The sequence below is a fragment of the Pholcus phalangioides genome, unplaced genomic scaffold (genome assembly GCF_987345545.1).
Source record: "Pholcus phalangioides strain wild (caught in Gottingen) unplaced genomic scaffold, Ppha-v1.0 ptg000011l_1, whole genome shotgun sequence".
Lineage (NCBI taxonomy): Eukaryota > Metazoa > Arthropoda > Arachnida > Araneae > Pholcidae > Pholcus > Pholcus phalangioides.
Genome location: NW_028301604.1, coordinates 25,579,120 through 25,603,095, shown reverse-complemented (window position 1 = coordinate 25,603,095; position 23,976 = coordinate 25,579,120). Strand labels below are relative to the sequence as shown.

General features: G+C 40.6%; 1 protein-coding gene across 1 annotated transcript in view; it reads left to right on the top strand.

The window, feature by feature from the left end:
* LOC149080270 (excitatory amino acid transporter-like) overlaps positions 1 to 23,976 on the top strand; it is a 73,147-nt gene that overhangs the window by 12,188 nt on the left and 36,983 nt on the right. The window contains exons 3-5 of the mRNA XM_089239392.1: positions 9,532 to 9,739; positions 14,133 to 14,287; positions 19,018 to 19,144. Coding sequence (XP_089095518.1) covers positions 9,532 to 9,739; positions 14,133 to 14,287; positions 19,018 to 19,144 — 490 coding nt within the window. The remainder of the gene's footprint in view (positions 1 to 9,531; positions 9,740 to 14,132; positions 14,288 to 19,017; positions 19,145 to 23,976) is intronic.

The window sequence follows — 23,976 nt, the reverse complement described above, 5'->3', positions numbered from 1 at the left end:
TACCTCATGGGTACAGCTTTTGTCTCTAGCCGAACCGATAGCGAACATTCCAGTTTCTGGTATTACGGTCAGAGGCTCTGTCTATTTTCTCAACGTATCGTTGTCGAGGTATGACTCAAAACCGTGATGTCATGTGAATTTTTACTGTATCAAATTCTGGTGTCTTAACTAAAATCTACGCTGCCGCCCGGGTACACCGCACTCCTTGCACACTCGCTTAAGCCTCTCCTGAGTAGAAAAAAGTTCACCTTTTTTACCTACACCATATTGATCATACACACCGGAACCTGGGGACTAAGGGTGCCAAGCCTCTCCCCCCCCCAATAAACTTTGTAAGAGGGCTTAGCAGTGTGTCCCCCCCCCGCCATATACAATGTAGTTATATACAATATGTATATACAATATTATATATACTGCTCAAAACAATTAGGGAGCACATGGTTTTAACAAAATTACGCAAAGATGTATACCGATAAGTAACATAAAATGAATCATCCATAATTTAAAGCCTAGCAGGAAACGGAAGAAGAAAACTTCATATGCAAATCAAAGTTCATGACGTCAAAAACCAGAAAAAGGAGATAAGGGCAGAAATCGGGATGTTGCAGAAACGTCTGTTTTACTGCCGTAACTGTGAAATTCGATTGCGCAGTATTTTTTTTTTGAGACAAGGTGACTTGAGGATGTCTCAACAACGTGATTTACCGGAATCCATGGCATGGCGTGTTATAGGCAGACTGGAATCCGGGCAAACACAACGTAGTGTCGCGGACGCTGTAGGAGTCGCCAGAAGTGTTGTTGCAAGGCTGTGGAATCGATTCCAAGAAACAGGAAATGTTAGACGTCGACCAGGGCAAGGTCGGCCACGCGCCACTACGGCAACTGATGACCGGTATGTACGGTTAACAGCCCGTCGAAACAGAACAGAGAATGCTACGCAGCTGCGAAGACGGTTGCTCTTGGCAACAGGACGAAGGGTGTCCAGCCAAACAGTACGTAATCGGCTTCATGAGGGAGGGCTCTATGCACGTAGGCCAATGGTCTGCATTCCGTTGACCCCACGCCACCGTGCGGCCCGAAGAAAATGGGCTGCTGAACATCGAGATTGGGAGCAACATGATTGGAGCCAAGTGCTGTTTACAGACGAGTCCCGATTCAGTCTGGAGTGTGACACCCGACGTGTTCTGGTATGGAGGGACAGGGGCACTCGAAATAACCCCGCATTCGTTCGTGAAAGGTCATTCCTTAGATGGACGATGTCCACTTTCACTTGGAAATGGGTCGGGTGGTTTGAGTTCCTGGAAACTTTCCGTGACGTAGATCTCATCCAGCACGCTGATTGGCTCAAAGTCCCACTCCAGGAGCACTATCATGTAAGTTTCGCTTCTCTCGGGGCGATTCTTGATGAGTATGTCGAGGTGTTAAGATGTAGTAAATTAATACTTGAGCAGACTTCGATTTCCGTGCTTGTGGTCTGTGTGAATAGCAATGAAGTATTGAAAGGCACGCCGAAAAAAATGGGTATCGTTGTAATCTTATGTTATTTATATTATATATACAAATGTATTTTGTGATTATGTAACCAAGGAGTCATGTAATTCTTTTTCTTTTTCACAACACAATGTCCTATTCATGAAGTAAATGTAAAACTTTAAAAATTCTAATCGACTCGAATCCTTTCTTGAAGTTTTGTTTAAGTGTTTTGATATTTTTAGTAACGAGTGAATATAACATAATAAAATTTAAAAAAAAAAAGAAGAAGAATTACATGACTCCTTGGTTACATAATCACAAAATACATTTGTATATATAATATAAATAACATAAGATTACAACGATACCCATTTTTTTCGTCGTGCCTTTCAATACTTCATTGCTATTCACACAGACCACAAGCACGGAAATCGAAGTCTGCTCAAGTATTAATTTACTACATCTTAAGAAAGTGGACCTCGTCCATCTAAGGAATGTCCGAGGGGGCCATGTGGGCAAACTTCCGTTCTCACGATCCGTGAGAAAATTTTCCTTCACCAGACGAGAAAAAGAAAAGCACCTACACTTTATATACAATATATAGCCATCTAAAACAATAATATAACTTACATAAAGTATGTGTTATGACTTCGATCATAACAAAAATGAGGCGTTTTTCCTAAGGTACTCGGGGTAGATAGACGCTAAAGACGAGTCTCCTCTCAGAACATGGGGGGGGGGGAGAGACATGCAATGTTTTCCATACTAAGGAACGTCAACCTCTACCCTGCTCATAGAAGACGATGCTCCTGGGTCACCACCCCTCATGACGGCTCTCCCGAGGCCTCCTCTCTCCGTCCAACATCGGTCAACACTGCTAGAAGCGATCCACCAGGGGCCACACATATGAAGACGGCGCTCCTGCACCACCACCTTACCACCTCTCATGACGGCTCTCCCGTGACCACCTCTCTCCATCCGCATCCCCAGCACAGTCAACACTGCTAGGAGCCATCCACTAGGGGCCACACAGTGATGGTAACTCGTGGGAAATTTCCCTAATTCGTGGGAAAAATTGGCGAAATTTGTTCCACATGGGAAATTTCTTGGCGTTTGTGGGAAATTTTGAGAGGTCATCAAACAAAAGAATTTTTGTTGAAAAAAAATATGTATAAATGCAAAACTAATGCTTTTCCAGCGTGAAATAATTGACTACATATTTCCACCGATAGATGGCAGCACAAATTTCGGAATGTGTGGGGGGGGGGAAATTAGTCAAAAGGGAAATTTTCGAGGGAAATTTTGCTTGACGAAGTTACCATCACTGGGGCCACACCTCTGAAGACGACGCTCCTGGGTCACCACCTCTCATGATGACTCTCCCGTGGCCACCTCTCTCCATCTGCATCTAACATCGGTCCTCGCTGCTAAAGCAATCCACCAGGGGGCGACCATCCGAAGACGATGCTCCTGGGGCCTCTGCCCCACAAGACCGCCTTGGGCTTTCATCGACGACGTCCTCCGGCTAACATCTCGTCGGACGAGCTTACAGTGAACCCGTCTTCCACACATTTCCCAGAGAAGGGAGCCAGGGGCTGTACTACCTGCTCATGCTTATTCTCATCCGATCCGAATTATAAGCATCGGTTAATAAGCATGACGTTGAGAATAATCCGAAAAACGATACCAAGGAATTATTCGTAGGCTCACTCTTTAACGTCACGTGACGTGAAAGAGGGAAAATCAAAGAAATCGCTTTCTATACAGGGAAAAGCAGAAAAAAGAAAACAGAAAAAAGACGTAAAAAAATTTGGAATTAAGCTTTAATTCTTTGAAAATATGGAAAAAACATGAAAAGATGATTTAGGGCAACAATTTGGTTACATGTAAACGATAAAAAAAAGTACTGTTTAGACATGATGTATGAGTTTTAATAGGGCGCGTGGTCTCCTCGAACAGTTAAGACTGCTGCACACCTGTTCGCCATGGATGCGATGAGGTTATCGATCAGACTTTGGGGAATACTGTTCCACTCCTCAAGAAGTGCAATCTGCAAGTCTCGGACAGTAACAGGCGGCCTTGGTCGCGCAGCAATGCGTCGTAGGAGAGCACGCTGGCCATTCCATACGCTGTATTGTTTCAGCTTCAAGCATGTTCTCCACCAGACGAGCTCTATGCGGTCGGGCATTATCATCCTGGAAAACAAAGGAATCTCCAATGGCTCCAGCGTAAGGGATGACATGAGGTCACAGTATCTCGTCTGCATACCTTCGGGCTGTCAAAGTGCCATTCCGAATGATATGCAGGTCCGTACGTCCGCCTATACTGATTCCACCCCATACCATCCAACCAGCTCGTCTGTATTGTGACCTTTCACGAACGAATGCGGGGTTATTTCGGTTGCCCCTGTCCCTCCATACCAGAACACGTCGGGTGTCACACTCCAGACTGAATCGGGACTCGTCTGTAAACAGCACTTGGCTCCAATCATGTTGCTCCCAATCTCGATGTTCAGCAGCCCATCTTCTTCGGGCCGCACGGTGGCGTGGGGTCAACGGAATGCAGACCATTTGCCTACGTGCATAGAGCCCTCCCTCATGAAGCCGATTACGTACTGTTTGGCTGGACACCCTTCGTCCTGTTGCCAAGAGTAACCGTCTTTGCAGCTGCGTAGCATTCTCTGTTCTGTTTCGACGGGCTGTTAACCGTACATACCGGTCATCAGTTGCCGTAGTGGCGCGTGGCCGACCTTGCCCTGGTCGACGTCTAACATTTCCTGTTTCTTGGAATCGATTCCACAGCCTTGCAACAACACTTCTGGCGACTCCTACAGCGTCCGCGACACTACGTTGTGTTTGCCCGGATTCCAGTCTGCCTATAACACGCCATGCCATGGATTCCGGTAAATCACGTTGTTGAGACATCCTCAAGTCACCTTGTCTCAAAAAAAAATACTGCGCAATCGAATTTCACAGTTACGGCAGTAAAACAGACGTTGCTGCAACATCCCGATTTCTGCCCTTATCTCCTTTTTCTGGTTTTTGACGTCATGAACTTTGATTTGCATATGAAGTTTTCTTCTTCCGTTTCCTGCTAGGCTTTAAATTATGGATGATTCATTTTATGTTACTTATCGGTATACATCTTTGCGTAATTTTGTTAAAACCATGTGCTCCCCTAATTGTTTTGAGCAGTGTAGTTTAAGTTTGGAAATTTTTTGGCTCTCGAAACAAATTTCAATCGTTTTACTGTTGATATTTAACTCTGTTGACAAATGAGTTTGCCCACCACGGTTCTAGACGAACGTCAAACTTGGGCCGACCTGCTGATGGTGAGTTCATCAGAGTGACTTGTGACGCTACGACCGCAATCAGTTTGTGTGTTCCGGCAGGATGTTTACGTCACTTTTAAAGCACTTTTTGACGTGAATACGTATTTTAATCCCTTTACGATCAGGGACGTAATATTGCGTTGAAACGCCATTTGAATGAATTTAGTCTACCTGACTGTGTTTTCAACCTTTTTTTTTCCTCATGGCGAAGGTTTATTGCAACCATATAAAACAAAGATGTATGTGTTTCTCCAACACCTTCTATGGCAGAAAGCCTCCGCGCAAAGCTCGTGACGTCACTGAAGTCGTCCATTTCACCTATAGTCGTCATTGGATATACTGCCAAAAAGTTAAAAATTTCGCATACGAAGGCCTACTATATGCAATGGCTACAGGTTAAATGGACGGCTTTAGTGACGTCAAAGCTTCGCGCGGAGGCTTTCTGCTATAGAAAGTGTTAGTTTCTTGCCCCCTCCGTTCTCTAACCACCATCATATCTCAACCAGATAACGATATGGTGGCAGTTCTCTGGTCAGCTTCCCCCTCCCCTTCTCCACGGCATCTCCACCCCCCACACATATATAATGTATCTTTCTCAGAATATATAATCCTTCTATTATAAACTGCACGTAGAAGTGGGAAAGAGAACAAGTAAAAACTACAAAACAAGTTTGTAGATGATTTTCCATCCGAAATGCGATACAAATAAACCCCGGCTACTTTGTCTACGGAACACCGAATTGTTGCAGAATTGTTCGATTTAGCGATTTTTTATATGAATGTAGACGTGTTCAGCGACTTGCGACTTTTATCTATGGAAAGTCACAGAACATCCGTGACTTTGTATATGAGTGTGGCCGTACGGCAGTGTCGTCTTAACGCATGGGCTCACCCGGGCATGGCCCGGGGGCCTCAAGGAAAGAAAGCCTCAGAAAAACGAGTATTTGCATTTTTTGAGAATTTTCCAGGTAGGGTCTCAGAAAAGCACTTGGCCCGGGGGCCCATGATGCTCTTAAGACGGCCCTGCCTTAAGGTGGCTACACACGTAACTGCAAGCTAAAAAAGCATGCATGTGCAATCTTCTTACATAAGTATGCTTGAGCGTGTTTATAAGAATTTTGCGCAAGCATCGTGATTGTACAAACGGCTTGAGGAGTGAGCGAATTTCTTAATGCATACTTGTTCAAGCCCCGCGTTTGCGTAAGCATAACCATGCGGGTACCCGCATCAGTTTTCGCGCTTCAGTGAACTTTTGTGAGTGAGTGAATGAGCAAATGAGCGATCAAGTGAGCAAATGAGAGACTTAATGAGTAATTGAGCAAATCAGTGAGCAAAAGGTGTGAGCGAATGAGCAAGTCGGTGACGAAATGAGCGAATGAGCAAGCAAATGACCGAGTGAATGTGCAATTGTGCAAATCAGTGAATGAGTGATTAGGTGAGCACAAGTTTGTATAAATCACTCTCTCTCACCAGGTCGCCCACACTGTCACTTGGTTTCTCACGCACTCACCCACTCACTCATTTACTCAATTGCTCACTGACTTGCTCATTCACTCACTCATGTGTTCACTTGGCCGCTCACTCACTCTTTCTAGCTCATTTGCTCATTCACTGGCTCACTCACTCATGTGTTCACTTGGCCGCTCACTCACTCTTTCTAGCTCATTTGCTCATTCACTGGCTCACTTTCTCATTCACTGGCTCACTTTCTCATTCACTGGCTCACTTTCTCATTCACTCACTTAGTCACTCACTTGTTCATTTAAACTTGCTCACTTGCTTGATCATTCCCTTTCTCATTTGCTCATTCACTCACTTGCACGCTTACTCACGCATGTACTCATTCACTCATTTGCTTAACTGGTCACCGACTTGAGCTAGTGAGTGCGCTCACTCATTCATTTGCTCAATTGCTCACTGACTTGCTCATTCATTCACTCATTTTCTCACTTGTTCACTGCCTAGGTCAAGTGCCTGCTCACTTGTGCCGAATGGTTTGCCGGTGAATTCTCCTTAAATTGCGTCAGTGTACAAACTGGTGCTTGTGCACGCATGCTTATACCATGTGGTGGAGTCGGAAGGGAAGTTGTGCGTGCTTGTGCAAAAAGACTGAACGTGATTGCTTGTCAAGCTTGCAGTAGGCACCATAGTTTGTGTCAGGGCCTACTATCACCCCCAAGTCGTAAAACCGCCGAGATTACATGAACCATTTTTTTTATTTCCTTCTTCCTCATGTTAATGTTACTTGAATGGGGAAAAATTACGAAAAAGATATTCTATGCATTTTGTTTGAAATTAAATTTTTTTAGTCACTCTGACTAAAAAAATTTAATGTCACAAATTTCTTCGTGGCCCCCGTATCAGTAGCCGTGGCTCCCCTTTTGCAAGATTTTCATCCGTGGCCCCCCTGGAATATCCTAGGGGCCCCCGGTTGAGAACCACTGGTTTAAACTACAATCGCAAGTTAAATTATTAGCGATCGACACGGATTGGCTGAAATCCTCAATTTAACCAATCCGTTTCGATCTTCAATTTTTTCACCTGCGATTGTAGTTTTAAACTGTGTTGGTGAATACGGCCGTTAGAACTGTATTTGAAAATGTAGATTAATTTAAAATTACTGCAGTATATATATGCCGCTCAACGTTCCCACTTTGAAAGTTTTCTCGTTTAGCTTTAGTACGACTTATTTTCGTTATTCTAACTTTTACTGACACATAGAAATTTCCCGTTTAAAGCGTTTTCCGCCTACAACGTTTTTTATGACGAGTTTTTGGAAAACGCTATAAGTAGGACTCGTTGTATGTGAGCTCTTCAATGTTATTACTTGTTTTAAAATAAGAGTTTCTTTCCACAAATAAAATCCAAGATTGCAATCTCAGTATTTGAATATTCAAATTCGAAATTCAAAAGACACCCTGGTATAGGTTGTCAAATATTAACAACACTAGCAGCAATCAGCCTAAACCTTAGCTATAATTTATTTGATAGTAGGCAAACACATTCTTTTATCAACTACCAAGCAACGTAGCCTACATCCTAAATTTTCGGACCTTTGTGCTCTTAAACCTTTTTTATGCATGAACTCTCTGTTCATGAAACAAAATATCTCTATTGTCGTTACTGTACTAAATGAGTAATTAGATTGAGGAGAAGACGTCTTATTTCTTTTTTCGGAAGTTCAAGAGTAAAATTTGTCAAAATTTAGAATTTATACATTGTACATCCATCTTCCGGAATATATGACCGAATGATTCTGATGGTGGTGTTTGAAAATTTCGAAGAAGTTCTCAAGCCTCCCTAGTGGAATATCATGACAGTTCAGAGGTTCGCAGGAAGACATGCAATTAACACTCCGAAAGGACAGTGAAAGTTGCCTCGCTCCGGGGCAGTCATCATCTAGAGATGTCCATGCTACAATACTATCAATATCAGAAGCACCGCCGGATCACCTTGTGCGCACTATTGGTATCTCCCTCCAGACCAGACGTTAACTTAAACGAGAGGGATGGTTTTCAAGGAGAAAAAATTACTAGATTTCTTTTGTGATGTCCCTTTTCGTTTGATGCCCTAAACATGTTTTTTTTCTTAGTTTGTAATACAGCCCTGTTATTCTCTAATGGGAGAAAGAAAGGCCCGACTTTTTTCAGTGGTAAAGAATGCGACCCCACTTGCATACACTCTTTTCCTCTTTGAAATAAGCTAATTCCATACCTAATAACTCTAAAAATGATATTATAGGGGCTTTAAACTGAAAACCTCCTTTCACAATCAATAATAGTTTAATAGGAAAAAAATTAAATTTCCAAAACATCTGCTGAGAGAAAGAAGAGTGTTTCTTTTGGAGAATTGCAGCCCCTGAAATTTTGCGGCCCGGTGTGACCGCACCTTTCGTACCCCCCTAAGTCCGGCCCTGATCGAGAGTCTACTGTAGCAGTATGGGCAAAGCCTTCTTAAGAGCATCGTGGGACCCCGGGCAAAATGTTTTTCTGAGGACCTCCACCTGGTTAAAAATGCCTAACTGTCAATTTACATGCTTACTCTCGATAATTTGAATCAGATCAAATTTTCATGAGATCCCCCCCCCCTGCACTTGAGGCATCCGGGCCGTGCCCGGGTGGGCCCATGCGTTAAAACGGCACTGAGTATGGCATACTTTATTTGAAGACAAAGAATATGGGTTTCACAAAATTTTCATAATTTTTCATAAATCAGGTGCACAAAGCTGGAAAGTTTTAATGCATTTTCCAGACCTCTTATCATCTCAATAGAGCCATCACTAGATATTAGTTAATTCAACACATGCATAAACCATATTAATATCATTTTGACCTGGATTACCTGAAGAGAGTTCAAAAGTGATTGCCCACACACCTAGGGCCGTTCCAGATATTTTTTTCGGAGGGGGACAACTATTGTTTGGCGGGTAGATCAAAGTGATAGAACAGTAGCCTTAACCATGCTATTCCATATACTGTATATGAGTCATTATCTCACATTTCGGGAAGGGTACCGGAAACCCCCCTGGTCCCCCCTCTTGCTACGGCCTTACCAACGCACATTTCTGAAAAAGAAATACAGTAGCTCGTTGCACAGTCATAATAGAATGACAGGGTGAAAATTTTAAATTTTAATAGAAACTTAAGTATTTTTTAAAGCCATCTTCTGTGAGTAATTTCAATAATTTGTTTTCTTCTTTGATTTAAAACCAAAAAATAAAATTGCAGGTTTAGCGCAACTGGATGCGAAAGCTTTTGGAAAAATGGGTTTCTTCACCTTGCTATACTACATTGCAACTACTGTATTAGCGGCTATTTTAGGTATTATACTAGTGCTTGCCATACAACCAGGAGATCCATCTATTAAAGAATGGAATGATGTTGTTCCCGAAACAAAGGAAGTATCCACAGTTGATGCCATTTTTGATTTAGTTAGGTAACATTGTTTCTTTGTGTTAAAATATAGCTGTATCGTACATTTGTGGCATTCGTAATATCTCATAGTTTTATTGTGAAACCGTTACCAGATTTTATATAAAAAATACCGTATTATGAGTATATGTATATATATTATCATTAATGAATTTTGAAATTTAGTTCTTTTTGCAACACAGCATATCATTCCGTGTTCTCTCTCATTTGATTTCAAATAATATAAAGAAGGCAAAAACAAGTATACAGTACAGTATAACTTGTCAATTTGGACACCTCTGTATCCAGGACACCTTCCTACATTGAACTGTTCTGGAACTACATTGGATAATTTTCTTAAAACTGCATCCCTTAAGCTTTTTTTCTTCAACCCCCTGCATTTCGAAATTTTACTCAGTCTTCAACGGGACTATGGGATGCATCATTTCAGACTTCTGAAATTAAATTTTACCTTTATGATAAACGAAAGTTTTTGTGTAGTTGACCATCGAGAAGAAAGAAAAACTACTGTTGATTGTTTGTAAAGTAGTGAGAATTGCAGAAAAATCGCAAAAGATTTTGACTTTCCAAAACGACCGTGTCAAGCATAAACAAAATTAAAATGTCAATCCTGAAAGCATGGGAAGAAAGCTGCAGTTTGCAATGAAAAAGATTTTGTCAATCATTTGTTTATAAAGTTTACCGCTTTCATTTCTCTTACCTTAATTTCTGAGTTAATAAACTGTGTTTCGTGAAAAATTTTTGGAACTCCATCTCTTCAAGTTTCATTTTTATAATAGAAAATCCACTAGGTGCGTACGCGTATCCACCTTTCTCCCTCTATGCAGCGAAACCTCCCATAACGTTCACCTCCGAACAACGGTAAACTTGAATATCAGCCACAATTTCTTCGAACAGAGCGCATTCTATTGAGTTAACATGAAAGTCAATCTCCGAACAATGATTTCCTGATCGCGGTCATTTTTTGCCCTAAAAAACCAGATAAATGATGCGAATTATATGAAAAATGATTCTCTATATTTTCTCCGAAGGATTTTTTCTTCCTTGAACTCCACGAACATAAAAAATAAGTATGGGTTCTTCCCTACGACGTAAGGCAGCTTGAGACAAAGTTTTCAACTGTGTGAGACATCGTTTCAGCGCCCCACTGACATATAAAAATGACCACGAAAAATCCCAGCTAGATGAAATGCATCAATAAAAAAATAATAATTACACACAGTTTTTTCTACGAATCATTCCACCTAACACATTCATACACGCGTGTGCAAAACTAAGAGAATTTGCACATTGGGTGTGTGTGTCTATTTTCACAAATAGTACTGAACCAAAGGTACTAATAATGCCACCGAAGAAGTATGAAAATATTCAGTGTCAAATACGTAAGCGTACAAGTGCGTGTGGACGGAGCTGTGAGCACGGAGGGATGATAAGGGCACGAGGCGTTTTTCACGATTCGGGTGCTCGTACTCCTCGGCGACACTCGCTGTGTTTCTCGCAAGAGTTTGGTAAATTTTGTAAGCTATCAGGTAAAATGAGTAGCCACAAACGTATGGATGACGGAATGAGCTGGAGAATCGTCGGTAGATTGGAGGCAGGGCAATCACAAGTGCAGGTGGCTACAGAGCTCGATGTTACGCCCAGTGTCATCAGCAATTTGTGGAAACAGTTTCAGGACACTGGACCATGGCCCCCACAGACGGTGGGCTGACAAGGCTCCAGCCCTGGGGCCCGGGAGGATTTTAATAATTTTTTGTTTTTTCACGCTATAAATTCATCATAAAGGGGGCCCCGTGAAAGTCTGGCCAGGGGGCCCGTAAAAGATCCCAGCCTAGGGGCCCTGCTTCAGGATGTGGGGGCCATGCACTGGACCCATATTGAGAAGACCTAGACAAGGTCGTCGAAGAGCCCCGACGATCAATGAGGATCGTTATTTGGCACTTTCAGCGCAGCACCACAGGACTGCTACAGCATCACAGCTCTCGCGTGAACTGCATGCTGCCATTGGAACTCGAGTTTCACGTTTTACTGTTGCCCAAAGGCTTCGTGAGAGAGTGCTGTATGCCAGAACACCCACGGTTTGCGTCCCGCTCACTGCGGCACACAAGAGAGCGCGTTTAGTATGGTGCAGACAACATCAGTCTTGGACCAGACTTAAGTGGAGCACCGTGCTCTTCACAGATGAATCGAGATTAAGCCTCGACACTGCTTCTCGACGTACCCTCATCTGGCGAGAGTCAGGGATCCAATACACTCCCTTCCACATCAGGGAAATGGATCACTATGGTGGTGTCATGTTCTGGGAAGGCATCATGTTGGACGGCCGCATACCCGTCCATGTGTTTGGCGGAGGGCAGTGCCGTCTTAAGGCATGGGCCCACCTGGGCCCATGACCCCCGGTTAGGGGTACCAAATGAGATGCCTGAAAAATCGGGAAAAATACCGGAAATCGTTGTTGAAAACTGAGACATATATTAATAATAACTGGGACGAAACCGGGCATTTGCAAAACTCATTTGGTTGGCATTGCAGTGTAAAATTGCAAACTAATAATGTATTACGAAAATATTAACACACTACTTCTACACAGAGGAACAAAAACGAGTAAAACATCAGAATATAGGAGCCATGGATGCCAGCTGTCCCGTCTCGTATTACATGATTGAAGGGGTGAATGTCATGAAGGGTGAGATGCGTTACATTATACAGTGTGTTTCAAAAAGAATCATCCGATTTAAAGAAATCATAACTATTCAGTTTTTAATCCATTTTGATTGAATAACGTATAGGTAGAAAGAGGGAAATCTCGAGTTTCACGCAATTTCTGTCAGGTAGCGCTAACGCTAAATCGGGTGATTCTTTTAGAAATACCCTTTATACTCATAAATTACTGGGGATAGGAAAACTTAACCCTTACACAGCGGCAATCCCGATATATCTCGTCAAACTTGATCCGTTTTATTTCGATCACCCCAAAATATCTTGGGTTCATAACACGCCTTTATTTCCAGTGCAACAGTTTTAATGCGGATCAATAAATTTTAAAAACCACTTAAAGGATTAAGTAGTCTTAGTCTCATATTGTAACGCTTATGTTTCTACGGACAGCTGACCCTCAATTTATGCAAACTTACTAATTCGTTCCGGAAGTCCGTTCGTAAACCGAATTGTTCAGAAACCGAAATATAGTTCCACGCTATGAAATAGTTTTCAGAGTTTCACGCTCAAGTGCATAACGTAAAAGCGATTGAAATTATTAGACTTAATACTGAAAACGCTTTCCCAAGAAGATACAATCCCAACCTTACGAAACAACAGGCTTATATCCCATATCGGAGCAAAGGCAGGGGTATGTCTGGTTCCTTTAATATCATCTACAATCTCTCAGTGTCAAACCCCTTGAACTTTCTGCCTGCAATCGGGCTACAATTCCTTCAAAACTCAACTCATTTTTCATTTCCAAATGGGGATACTATGGAAAAAAAATACGAGCAGGTTTACACACATTCACCAAATAATTCCCATTCAAACCACTATATTGCACATGTAAACGGGGCGACAATGGTTCAAAATGGATTCGGCGTCCTTTGATTACGTACAATATTAACATGGGAAAAATATGGCAGTGAAATAAATTTCTATATAGCAAAGCTAAAAGTTAAAAAAATGGAAAAAATATTTAAAACAATTCTATTTCATTGCGTAAGCAATGAGGGCAAACAGGCGTCCCGAAAGCCTTTTTCGGGAGAGGTCGAAAAATAGAGAGAAAAACCGGAACATCTGGCCACTCTCTCTACCCGCGGTATCTCTCTGCCCATTAGACAATAATGTCGCGTTTTCACCAGGCAGCTTTTTTTATGGAAATACTTCAACAAAAAAAAAACTTTAGCATTCTTTTTTTTCGCTCTCTAGCTTACCACATACGTACCGAGTCGCTTTCGTTTCGTCACTGAAAGTGAAAGAAGGACATATAAAATACACTTATACACTTATTAAGTAAACTGGTCACTTTTGACGAACTCCACTGTAGTTTAGTCATGGCCCCCACAAGGACGGGGCTGACAGCGCTCTAGCCCTGGGGCCCCGGACAAGTCATACCATTTTCTGCTTTTTCACGCTATAAATTAACTATAGACGGGCCCGTGGAAAGTCTGACTGAGGGGCCCACAAAAGATCTCAGCTCAGGGACCCTGCTACAGGATGTGGGGCCTGAGTCTAGTTTGCATCAATGCCGTATTGGAAAAATTATTCACAAGTGAAAGGACGTGCTTTCATCTCCTTTTGTCGGAGTTCATTATTGTCTGCACTCAGTGTGAACAATTTTATTTCCATTTATTCAGAAAATAGTTATAGGTAATTAATCTTATATATCAGGATTAAAATCTTATCAATTACAGAAACATGTTTCCGGAAAACTTACTGAAGGCTTGCTTCCAACAAACTGAAACAGTTCTGAAGAAAAAAAATGATATAATTGCGGCTGGAAATGGAACTCAAATTTTACAATACACCGAAAGGTCTCTGATTTATAAAGATGGAAGTAATATTCTTGGTAAGAGACAAGATTATTATTAAACAAAATCAGTACTAGAATACTACGAAGGTACTTTTTTTAAACCTTTTTTGGTGAAGTGTTTACCTACAAAACTTTGTTCTATACAAACGTTGGTACTTAGCTCTTTTCTACACAACTGCCATTTTGATTAAGACATTTATCAAACCTTTACATGAGTTTTATGATGTCCTCCTCAAAAAAGAAAAAGAAAAAAAACTGTCGCAGGGTCAAAAGAAAACAAAAAAAGAGCAATGATGCCCTTCTCCATAGAAAACTTCGTCTCTACACTGCAGCACGGACACAGAAGCTCCTCCACACAGACCGGACTTCTAGAAGTGCGAAAAATGCAACTGCATCGTGTCTAAAAGTATTAAGGACCTTAAAACGGATTAAAAGTTATTGAATATACGTATTTCTCATTTTGACGTTAACGGCTTGAAAACGTTCTAGCTTAAAATTCTATCAGTATAGGTCGAAGCGTTGGAGTCGGGGATGTTGTGTATTTTATAGTGCGATGATGATTATATTTTATAGTGCGGGGGTCGACCACCCACAAAACTAGGAAAAGTCAGGAAACAAAGACTGCTACATAAAACTCAAGCCTGCCTATCACACACAGGTCTGAAACTTACTACCCTGTTTATAGGTATGATATATGAAGAATATGAGTCACGCAAACACGCATACACACTTACCATAGGCGGAGATTGACTTGGAAGTCTGGGGAGGGGGCACGATGATGATGTCAGCTTATATATACATTAGATCAGTCGACTCCACCTTTGACGCTAGAGGGGCAATGCCCCTCCCACGCCCCCCCCCGTATCTCCGCCCATGACACTTACGCGACAGCCCCCTCCCCTTCAAAAACATTTTTTCTGACGCACCGCGATCCAATTCCTTGTTTACGTGCTCCCTATGTACCGTATGTACTCATGTATAAACCGGGTTTTTTTGTGTTGAAAATTTTGTTCCTTAATTTGGGGGATCGGCTTATACACGGGTCGGTTTTTGAGGAGAAAATATCGACACCACACTTCAACAAATAATTTTGCAAGCAATATGGCCTCCGCATGGCTAGCTTGAAGATCCGCGGCGTCATTTAGATGACATTACTGATCAGTAGAGTGAGTAATCAGTGAGTATAGTTTAATGAGATACCAATAATTTTTTATGGGCAGTATATTATTTTATCAAAATCATTGGTTTTTTATTGCTGTTATTGGGTTGCTGTATTTTTGATATAATTTAGTTTATATTTCTTATGGGCATCTTTTTTCAGCCACCTCGTTAGACATTTTGTTTGTTGTGGCCTTTGAATTTGTGTTAGAGTGATTTTTTTTGTAGCTCTGTTCAAACCCTCAGAAACGATGATGTTAAGGCCTCGAGTCAAATCTGAAATTATTTCTTTCATTCTGAAATTCCTTTACATTTTAAAAATTATTTCTTTCCGGAAATTATTTTCTTCCTGAAATTATTTCTTTTATTCTATAGTTATTTTTATTTTTATTTTAATTCTCGATTTTCAATAAAATTGAAATCAGCTCTGCATTTTCTGTCATTTCAAACTATTTCTCTTATTGATTCTGCATTTTCGTAAAGCCATGTACACTGGTGTAAGAAATTGAGAGAATTTGCAGACTTGGTCGATTATCTCTAGAACTACTGTACCGATTTTAATGAAATTTGATATGTACATACATTGATACAATACAAAACAAATAACCATTCAAGAGATATAGATGGCTTCTTTCTCAGCCAGAGATATCAAGGAAACAGTTATTTTCCGGATATTATGCTGAGGTGAGCTCGGAAAGAAAAGTCATCACGTCTCCGCCGGGACTCGAACCCAGGCCTCTTGCCCGGTATGCAAGAGGCCTGGGTTCGAGTCCCGGCGGAGACGTGATGACTTTTCTTTCCGAGCTCACCTCAGCATAATATCCGGAAAATAACTGTTTCCTAAATAACCATTCAATAATTGTAATACACACGCATGATCGTGCGTAACACTCGTTGGAGTCGGAAGGTATGAAACAGCGGTTTGCAGAATAAACAAAAAAATGGGTTAATAGGGGGTATGGTCCCCTCTTACAGATATACAGGTCTCGCAGCCTGATTTCATACTTGAAATAAGGCAGTTTATCATTTCCTGTGGCAATTGGTCCCACTCGTTCAGCAACGCTGTTTTCATTCCCTGGATGGTTCCCGGAGGGGGTTGCGAGTTGCAATTGCCCTCCACAGAGCGTCCCAGACATGCTCTATAGGGTTAAGGTCTGGAGATCTGGCTGGCCAATCCATCCGGCGAATATCCTCACTCTCTAGAAAATCGTCGAGCAGAAGAGCTCTATGTGGCCTCGCGTTGTCGTCCATTAAAATGAACTCAGTGCCAACTGCACCCCTGAAAAGGCGAACATAGAGCTCCAAGACCTCATCCCTATACCTCACACCAGTCACAGTGCCTCTTTCAAAGACATGGAGAGGTGTGCGGCCATCCAACATGAAGCCTGCTCAGACCATTAAACCTCCTCCGCCATAATGGTCGATTTCGCGGACATTGGAGGGTAGATAGCGGGTCCCTGGTTCTCTCCATATGAACGTACTGCGAGAATCGGTGCTTAGGCTGAACCGGGACTCATCAGTGAAGAGAACGGTCGCCCATTGATCCATACTCCAATCTCTATGCTCTCTGCACCATGATAAACGGATTTTCCTGTCCGTAGAAGTGAGCGGGACGCAAACAGCAGGTCTTCTTGCAAACAACCCTCTCTCATGAAGTCTTTTGGAAACAGTCACCCTTGATACACGGGTTCCTGTGGCTGCATACAAGTCACGAGAGAGCTGAGAAGCTGTAGCACTCCTGTTACGCCTCGCTATAATCGACAAATGGCGATCTTCTCTGGCCGTCGTGGCTCTTGGACGACCTTGCCCCGGCTTTCTCTCGATGGATCCGGTATCCTGGAACTGTTTCCATAAGTTACACACGACGCTGGGCGTTAAATTGAACTCTCTACAAATCTGGACTTGAGATTGGCCTGCTTCTAGCCTCCCCACAATTCGCCACCTCATTCCATCATCTAAACGTTGGTGGTTACTCATTTTTACTGTTACAATTTGAAATTAACCGATTGCTGCAAAATAACACCAAGAAATTCGCCGAGGTGTGCTAGCGAACGAAATGCGTCTTAACTTATGCGCGCTTATAAAGCCTGTTTCTCTACTGGCTCCGCCTACACACACGTGTACGCTTACGTATTTGACGTACAAGATTTGCATTTTTGTCTAGAAGCAGTGGTTTTACATTCAGTTCAGTTCTTTTCATGAAATTCGATAAAATATGCAAATTCTCTTAATTTAATTCACCAGTGTAGTATGCCTGTTTGAATGCTCATCCCCTCCCCATTTTTTTTTTTAAATTAGGGGTCCCAGGGAGGTCCCCAAGAACAACTCGGACTCCCGAACTCGTTGCTTGTGAAGGAACTCCTGTAACTGTGCTTCAGTGGGGAGACTACCGTTGTCGTTGAGAGAAGGACCTCATTTCTATTCTTTTGTTCTGTATTAGTGGTGATTGTTCTGTCTCCAGTGGTGTAGATGGTAGCATGCTTCCCCGTTTTCCTGAAGCATATCTCCATGTACTATCACTTGATGTTGATATAGATGAAAAAAAAAATCTTAATTATTTATGATAATGACGTAACAGAGTGGACATCCGACAGTGAAAAATCTGGTACCAAAGACATAACATATGAATCTTAACTTGTTTTTCAAATGTCAAATCCAAAAAAGTTGATCAAGCATTAAAAGGGAATCTTTCAATGAGCTCAGAAGTGTTATCAGATTTAATCAGGTATAAACATATATTTTCCAAATAACCATAACAGAGCGGACATTTTAAGATCGAAAAAATTTCGGGACACGAACAAAAAAAAAAAAAAAAGTTTTTCATAAGAAAAAAAAAATTTCCTCCAAAATTTTCATTGTCAGTTTTATTCATCTATGGCAAACATGTAAAATGTGATTCCAAGTTTTGAAAAAAATTTCAGTTTTGTACCAAGTTTAACACTTTTTTCAAGCTGCGATAGCCAGATTTTGAGATTTTGCTACAAACAATGATTTAAAAAAAAATTAGGTACCACCTGCAACAAATTAAGAAATACCATATGACAGAGAATTAAATGAACTAGAAAAAAATTAAAATAATATCAGAATGCTCTGAAATTTTGGAATCTCACTTTTTTTTTGGGAATGACCCATATAGTTTTTATAGTTTTTATAATTGCATTTTTAATTGGGTTGCTGTACTTTTGAAATATATGAAATCCATATTTGTTATGAGCAACTTTTTTCTTCACCCCGTTGTGCATTTTGCCTGTTGTGGCCTTGTATCTGTATTTGTATTTCTCAATGGTGGAAGTTTTTTTTTGAGGAGGGCATAGGAAAACTTAGGAAAATGCAAAGGTTTGATGTCATCATCGAAATGGCAGTCATGTAGCAGAGAGTTCTATCAACACATTGTATGCAATATGTGGCTTGTGTATTCATCTTTATTCTTTGTCTCCACTTCATCAGAGGTGAAACATGAAAAACCTGTGTGTATTTTTAAGAGTATTTTGCATCTTATATTATTACTACTGTAAAATACGCGAAATTAATTGTGCTTTGCGATAAGGTTGTTATCATTTATAAATGAAAGTTATAACAAGTATAATTGAAATTTTCAACAATTTCAGGTCTGATCGTCTTTTGCGTAGCATTTGGAATTATCGCTGGCCAAATTGGAGAGACGGGAGTTCCAGTTGTAAAGTTTTTTGTAGGTCTCAATGACGTAGTGATGAAGATCGTTACTTTGATTATGTGGTAAGTAAACCATATAAGGGGTATGTTTCACGAATAGTGCCCTAAAGTAATGAAAATACAATGCTTCATTATAAAATCAATGTAAAATTTAAAAATATGATCAGAAAAGAAACGTCATCACTTAAGTAAATTCGTGATTACATAAAACATAAAAATTAAACATTTTCACATTTCCTTATACTGTATTTATATATTAGCAACAACAACACTTTATTAGTGAGAACTATTAATACAGAGAAAGGAAACAAAATTATCAAGAAGCCAAGTGGCCCTTACTATAGCAATCACAAATTACAATGAATGTCAGGAATAGTATGACTCTCATTAAAAACATTTCATGTAAAAACTGAAGCCAAGTCTCGAGATTCTTCAGCCGTAAAAAGTTGTGATGTAAGAGCCAAGTCTAATACTGTTATTAACTGTGACACTTCAATTCACAAATCACCCCGAGCCTGTGCACCTTTAGTTGAAGAACATTTTGGGACTTAGCAATTATGCAGCACGAGAATGTGTCGGCTGTGGTTAAATTTTGTTATCCACGCCATTAATCAAATTCCATCAAATACCGTTTATGTAAGGATATCTGTATTTTTAGCGTTGACTTACTTTTACAAAAGATAGTAAGATGTGCTGCGTAATTGTCAAGTCCCAAAATGTTCTTCAACTAAAGGTGTACAGGCTTGGGGTGATTGTAAATTGAAGTATCAGTTAATAACAGTATTAGACTTGGCTCTACATCAGATATCACAACTTTTTACGGCTAAAGAATCTCGAGACTTGGTTTCAGTTTTTACATGAAATGTTTTTGATGGGATTTCACTTCTTTTTGTAAGTTCCGTAGTCCTCTTTTTTGATGTTGCATACTTTATATGGACACCGTTTTATTTATTTTTAAATTATATTTTTTTACATTATTTCACCATACAATTATCACCGTACATTCTTAAAACATCGTAAACAGTTTGTCCATTTTAATGATCATAACTCCCCATCCGCCCCCGTAAAGTCTGGAATCTCTCAAGGATCGGCCCTCTCCCCGTTACTTTTCTTAATTTACATCAATGACCTCCCAGAATCCCTCAACTGCACCACTCAGGATATCAACAACAAGTTGAAGTAAAGAAACGAAATAATGTGGATGATCTCTCGTCATATTGGAACTGCTACAGCTCGTGGATTATTATGAAATATTTAATTACACAGACCCACAAGAAAATTAAAAATCGGCAACACAACGGTAAGTTGCTCATAATTTGTTTCACGTTATAATTGGCAGCATATCCGGCCCAGGAAAATCATACGGAGTAAATTAGCTCAGAAATAAAATTGTAAAATTCTGAAGAAAAAAAAGTAAGAAAAAATGAGTTTTTTTTTTCTCACAATCTCTGCCGTAAAATAATAAACAACTCGCACAAGCTTTTGTAACGACCATGGCCCCACATCCTGCCGCAAGACCCCCAGTCTGTGATTTTTGGCGGCACTCAGACCAACCTTACAACAGCCCTTCTATATAGTAAACTTTTAGCGTAAAAAAATGACAAGAATTGCCGCAGGCAATGTCCGGGCTGGAGCCCTGTCATCCCAACTCTTGAGGAGTGTGACATGATAGCGACAGAATACCTTATCGAATTTTTTTTTTTGGGAGATATATACCTCTTTCTATTTTAATTAGTGTTATGAACAGTTTTTATTTCAACAAAATTTGGAGAACAGTGAAAAAAAAATTTCCAGGAAAATTCATAACGAATTTACAATCTCACGTTTGAGAAAAAAACGCACGTGTTCGGAACACGTAATGAAGGGGCGGGTAAAATTACAACCAATAGAGATAAAGGATGCGGAGTGATATCAAAAATTGGTACAGCGGTTTATTTACATCAGGACCCAAGTTAGAGCGATTAGAGTATACAGTATATGTTCTGCTCTTTCCGCTTTATAAATTCTTCCTATATATATGTGTAATCTATCTAAGTCTAACGTAATAATAAATACTCATCAAAATAAATACCCATGTGTTATCCACTCGGCTCACAAAGTGTTAAAGAAAACACAACAAGTGGCGACGACGCCCATCTTAAAAGTTGGATAGAGTATTTACTCGAAGACTGCAAAAGGTAGGAGAAAAAGTTTTTCATACATCTCTTGACGATGGAAAATTTAGTTGAAGAGTTAATAAGACAGAATCAAGCTCTAATGGAAGCTCTCAAAGAGCAACGAGGCTCAACGTCAACAAACCAAAAAGTGACGGTTTCGTTTGATAAATACGATGAAGCTTCAGAGACTTTCGATTCGTTCATAGAACGTTTCGAGGCGTTTTTAGACATTCAAAATGTCCCAGAAGAAAAACGTGCTAAAGTCTTAATTTCGAGCATTTCTGCAAAGCTCTACAACTTGTTAAAAAATTTATTGTCTCCGGACAATCCGTCGGAGAAAGAATTCGCCATTTTAAAGAATGTTTTGAAGAACCATTTGAATCCTAAAGCATTGATTATACCGAGTAGGCACATGTTTATAAAGAAAGCAGAACGAAGGCGAAAGCATCAGTTCGTATGTAGCCGAATTGCGACATCTCGCAATCGCGTGCGGTTATAAACAAGAGATGTTGAACACCATGCTTCGGGATGTTTTCGTTAGCGGGCTCCGAGATAGAGCGATCCTCGATCGTTTATTTGAGGAAGACGACATCGAGCTAGACAAAACAATAAAGATCGCGCTGGCGATGGAGAAAGCTGTTCAGGGGGCGAATGAGATTATCGGGAAGCCGGCAGAACTGAAGGTAGTGAAAGCGGGAAAGAGGAAAACGAAACTGCCCACGCAAAACAGAAACTACTCTGCCGCGGCTGTCAAATATCCGCCGTGTATACGATGCACAGGGACAAATCACGATAAAGACTCCTGCAGATTTATTGCTAGCAAATTTCGCTTCTGTAAAAAAATCGGGTATATAGAAAAAGCCTGCTACGCGGCAAAGAAGACTCAATCGACACCTAACAAACGGAAACAGATTTCAGTTGAGGAAAACGAAAATGATGTTTTGATGTTTGGGTTAGAGACGGTATTGAGTGAAGAGCCGAAAAAGCCTCCGTTACTGTCAACATAGACAATAAACCAGTGAGTATGAAAGTTGATACGGGAGGAACAGTATCAGTAATGAGCTTACAGAGATTCAGAAAAATCTCGAAGAAAAAGTTCAACCTACGAATTTAGTATTCCGGACATAGAACTGGGAAAAAATTGTCCCAGCGGCATATGTCATATAGGTTATTCCAAGGGATAGATGGTGTATAAGTTTTTATGGATGACGCCAGAGTGACCGGAACGAATGACGAGTCACATCTCAGGGCTTTGGAAAAAATTTTCAAAAAATGTCAGGAGCATGGGCTGAAGTTAAATTTGAAAAAGAGCATATTTTTTTAAAAAGAAATAAATTTCTTAGGTCACAAAATTGATGAAAATGTCCTAAGTGAAACAAATGAGAAAACTGAAGCAATTTTGAAAGTTCCCGCACCGAAAAACGTTCAAGAAATAAAAAGTTTTCTGGGCCTGGTAAATTTCTACGGGAAATTTTGTCCAAATCTGGCAACCATTGCCTATCCTCTCAATGAGCTGACAAAAAAGGACGTTCCGTGGCGTTGGTCTAAAAAGTGTGAGACTGCATTCAAGAAGATCAAAAAGGAAATTTGCTCAAAGTGAATCTTGATGCACTATGATCCTACAATACCTCTTACTCTTGCTTCGGACGCTTCTCCAGTGGGAATAGGAACAGTTCTATCACATGTCTTACCAGATGGAACAGAAAGACCAATTGCCTTCGCTTGTCGTACGCTGACAAAAACGGAACAGAGATACTCCCAGATTGACAAAGAAGCTTTGGCAATTATCTGGGCAGTAAAGAAATTTATGCTTTACTTGAAAGGCTGAAGATTTGCTCTCATAACAGATCGCAAGCCTTTGGTAGCGATATTCAGCTCGAAGAAAGGTCTACCAGTGTTGACGGCTACTCGACTTCTGCATTAGGCCTTGATCTTACAAGCATATCAGTTCGATATCATCTATCGTAACACACAGAACCATGGTAATGCAGATTGTCTTTCCCGATTACCTTTAAGGTCGGAAGACTTAGTTGTCAAGGATGACATAGAACTCTTCCAGTTGAATCAAATCGAAACACTACCAGTGAAAGCTCAACATTTAGCAAAAGAGACACAAAATGATGAAGAGTTGGGTCCATTGCTGAGGAAATTTAAATTCGGTGAACCTTTAGGAGGGAAGGAAGCCGAGTACACCTTGCAGGACGGATATATAATGCATGGCCAAAGAGTTTTTATTCCGAAGAAATTTAGAAATCAAATTCTTGATGAACTCCATCAAGGCCATCTGGGCATTGTTAAAATGAAAGCAATTGCTCGATCCTACGTCTACTGGAGAGACATTGATAGCGACATAGAAAAAGCTGCTAAAAACTGTCCAGATTGCTCCAGATTCAAGTCCGATCCGGTGAAAGCAAGGGTACACCATTGAGAATACCCGAGTGCTCCATGGGAGACAATTCATGTAGATTTCGCAGGCCCCATATATATATATATATATTTTTTTTTTATTATTATTATTGGACAAAACGGAACACGTTACAGAATACATAAGAAAGACAGATGACAAAACAAAATAGATAATAAATAAACAAAAATGGACAAATGGACATACATATACACCCACTCTGTGACCCTCAAGGGACTACTTGTCCTTCCAGAAGGTCGAATAATTTGTAATACTATATTTCTATTTTTCAAGCAACATTCATTATTATTATTCGAGCATATGTTTTTGATCGT